We start from the raw sequence: 3237 nt of genomic DNA, 5'->3' as shown, positions 1-3237 counted from the left end.
TGGTGATGGCAGCTTACTGGAGATAACGCTCGCCCCAAGGGAACGGGTATCCAGGGATCTGTGCTATTACTCTCTCTCTCTCTCTCTCTCTCTCTTCTCTCTCTCTCTCTCTCTCTCTCTCTCTCTTTCTGTAAAGTGAGCAATTATTATTCCTCCCTGTTGTTAAGGCTCAGATGAAAGGGGGGGGGGGGGTATAGAGAAAGATAGTGAGAGAGAGAGAGAAGGGTGGGGGGTGGGGGGTCTCTTCACGCCTGAGCGAGTTCCCGAGCGTGCGAGAGCAAGAAGGGGGAGAGAGAGCAGCGTGCGAGAGCAAGCGGACGAGTGCAGCAGTGTGTGCTCGCGTGGACGCTGAAGCAGAGCTGAGAGGACTTCACTGGGTCACCACTGGCTCCTACAGAACACACATAGCCTACATACTACACACACACACACACACACACACACACACACACACACACGTACACGCACTCACTCACTCACGCTCACGTGCGCGCACCGAGGAACCAACGGACATCCCATCTCTCTCTCTCTCTCTCTCTCTCTCTCTCTCTCTCTCTCTCTCTCTCTCTCTCTCTTTCACTCGCGCACACGTACACTCACTCGCACACGCACACGCACAGTCGCGCGCAGGCAGGCGGAGGAGGCTTACGGGGGTCTGGTACTGAAGGCTTTGTTGAATCGCTCCTGGTGCAGCAAGGCGAGCTCGAGCCGCAATGGAGGAGAACATGGAAGAGGGACAGTCACAGAAAGGTAGGGTGGAGTAACGCCTGGCTTTTCATCCTCCCTCTGTCAGCTGCGAGGAGCAGGATGCTGATGCCTACTCCTGCATCCGTCCTGAGCAGGTTTTCTTTAGATAGATAAACAAACAAACAAACAAACAAACAAACAGTAACAACTGAGGACTCAGCTTGAATGCTCTAAGCATGTTTTCCTTCATTTCCATCCATCCAGCCATTGAATCTCAGCCTAAGCCATCTTCCATCTTCCAATCTGGCTCTAAATAGATAAATAAATATTTATTTAATATTTATTTATTATTTATTTATCATTAAAGAGTAAGATGATGATTTTGAACCCTAGTTTTGCATGTTTGTTTGTTTTTTTTAAACCCTTTTATCAACCAGTCTGTGATGTCTCAGGTGTCTCAGCCTAACCTGGAGCGTCATTCAATCTGGCTCATAAACAAACAAACAAACAAACAAACAACACAACAGCACTGACGCAAGAATTAGACCCTGCTTTTCTCCTAACCTGGCTTAAATAGCATGCATTTGACACCGGGCTGTAGCATCTCAGCCTGACTGGGAGCTCTTTTCAGTCTGCTTTAATAAATAAACAAACAAACAAATAAATAAACAAACAAATGAATGAAGAATGAGTGACTTCGCTGCATTATGCTTGTTTCCCTTTGTCTCCATCAGTCCATCCTTCCATGTAATCTCAGCCTGAGCCAGAGCATCTTCCAATCTGGCTCATAAATAAATTATTTAAAATAGTTAATTAATTAAAATAGCAACAATTGACCAATTTGATTTATTTTTTACTTTCATAACCTGACTTTCAGCTGTCTGAAGCATGTTTGATCCTTTCTATCCATCAGTCTGTAGCATCTCAGCCTTTCAGTCTGCTCTAATAAATAAATAAATAAATAAGTAAATAAATAACGAGCAATTAGGTAAGCCCCCACATAGCCGTGTTGTGTATGTGTGTTGTTGTTGTTGTTGTTGGTTTTCTTTCCCCCCACCAGTCCTTATCATATCAGCTGGAACTAGAGCAGATGTGTCTTATAATAAATAAATATATTTAAATAAATACATTTGAAAACAGCAGTTTTCCCTCAGTTAGTCGTGTAATTGGTCCCAGTTTTCACCCATCAGTTCTTATCAGTCCTTATCGTCTCAGCCTGACTCTGAGCATCTTTTAATCTGGCTTGTAAGTAAATAAAAAAACAAACAAATAAATAAATAAATAAACAAATGAGCAGCAGTTCAATGTCTGTGTCTTTTCCTTAGTCCATTTTTCCAGTCCATTTTAACCCACTGCATAACAACAACAACAACAACAACAACAGAATTCTAACAATAATAATTCAGATCATTAAATAATCAGATGCCCCCCCCCCTTACCAAACACACACACACACACACACACACCAGTTCCTGAGCTGTGTGACCTGTATTTTCCTTCATTTTGATCCACCTGTCCATAAGGTGTCCTGACTGGGAGCATCCTTATCCTTCCTCCCAGTTATGGATATTATGCAGCACTAATATTCACCCGTACGCTGTTAGAAATACGCGAGGGATTTTCCTTCGTTTACAAACATCCATCCGTCCATCCGTCCGTCTGTAGCAGCTCATCCTAACCCAGAGCATCTTTCAGCCTGCTTCATACCTCAATAAATAAACAAACAAACAAACATCCATCAGTCCATTTCCACCCACCTCCCCACACACTAAAATAATTCTAACAATAATAATGAAATAATGACATAATTAAATAACAATATCATAACACCCCCCCCCCCCCTCCTCCTCACCCCCGCTCCCACCACCCTCCTCCTCCTAGGGGCTGTGTAATGTATTTTCCTTCATTTTGATCCACATGTCCATAAGATGGCCTGTTCGGGATCCCTGCATCCCTGCATTGGGATATGAATATTCATACAACAGTAATGATCATATCGTCATTACAGTTCACTGTTAACTGACAGTGAAAAAAGAGTGTATGTGTGTGTGTGTGTGTGTGTGTGTGTGTGTGTGGAGCTGCTGCAGGGTGCAGTGGCGGGACGGCTACAGAGACAGAGTGGCCGCTGGGTAGAGATAGATAAGGGGGTTGTAGGGGTAGAGAGATGGAGGAGAGATAGACGGGGTGGACGGACGAGTGGACAGTGAATGGGGATGGCCTTTGTTAGCCTCGTTTGGGCTCTGCTTTCACGCCTGTCTTGATGTGTCTCGGGGGAATAGAGAGCGGAGGAGAGAGGAGTGGGGCTGTCGCCACTCCCTCTTTTCCTCTTCTCTCTCTCTCTCTCTCTCTCTCTGTCTCTCTCTCTCTGGCTCTCTCTCTCTCTGGCTCTCTCTCTCTCTGGCTCTCTCTCTCTGGCTCTCTCTCTCTCTCGCTCTCTCTCTCTCTGGCTCTCTCTCTCTGGCTCTCTCTCTCTCTCGCTCTCTCTGGTGTGTGCTGGGTATCAGCAGCTCTGCAGTCGTTCTACACTGATGCTCAGTCTGGAGAAGATCA

At 45.3% G+C, this 3237-nt stretch overlaps 1 protein-coding gene across 1 annotated transcript in view; it reads left to right on the top strand.

Moving 5' to 3' along the window:
* The first annotated feature begins 259 nt into the window (after positions 1 to 259).
* The window catches only part of gpm6ab (glycoprotein M6Ab), a 61355-nt gene continuing 58377 nt past the window's right edge, over positions 260 to 3237 (top strand). The window contains exon 1 of the mRNA XM_072678577.1: positions 260 to 750. Within this exon, the coding sequence (XP_072534678.1) occupies positions 714 to 750 (37 nt within the window). The 5' untranslated portion in view covers positions 260 to 713. The remainder of the gene's footprint in view (positions 751 to 3237) is intronic.

This window comes from Salminus brasiliensis, chromosome 4 (assembly GCF_030463535.1).
Source record: "Salminus brasiliensis chromosome 4, fSalBra1.hap2, whole genome shotgun sequence".
Lineage (NCBI taxonomy): Eukaryota > Metazoa > Chordata > Actinopteri > Characiformes > Bryconidae > Salminus > Salminus brasiliensis.
The sequence above is the reverse complement of the archived record's forward strand: the minus strand, read 5'-3'. Positions and strand labels throughout refer to the sequence as shown.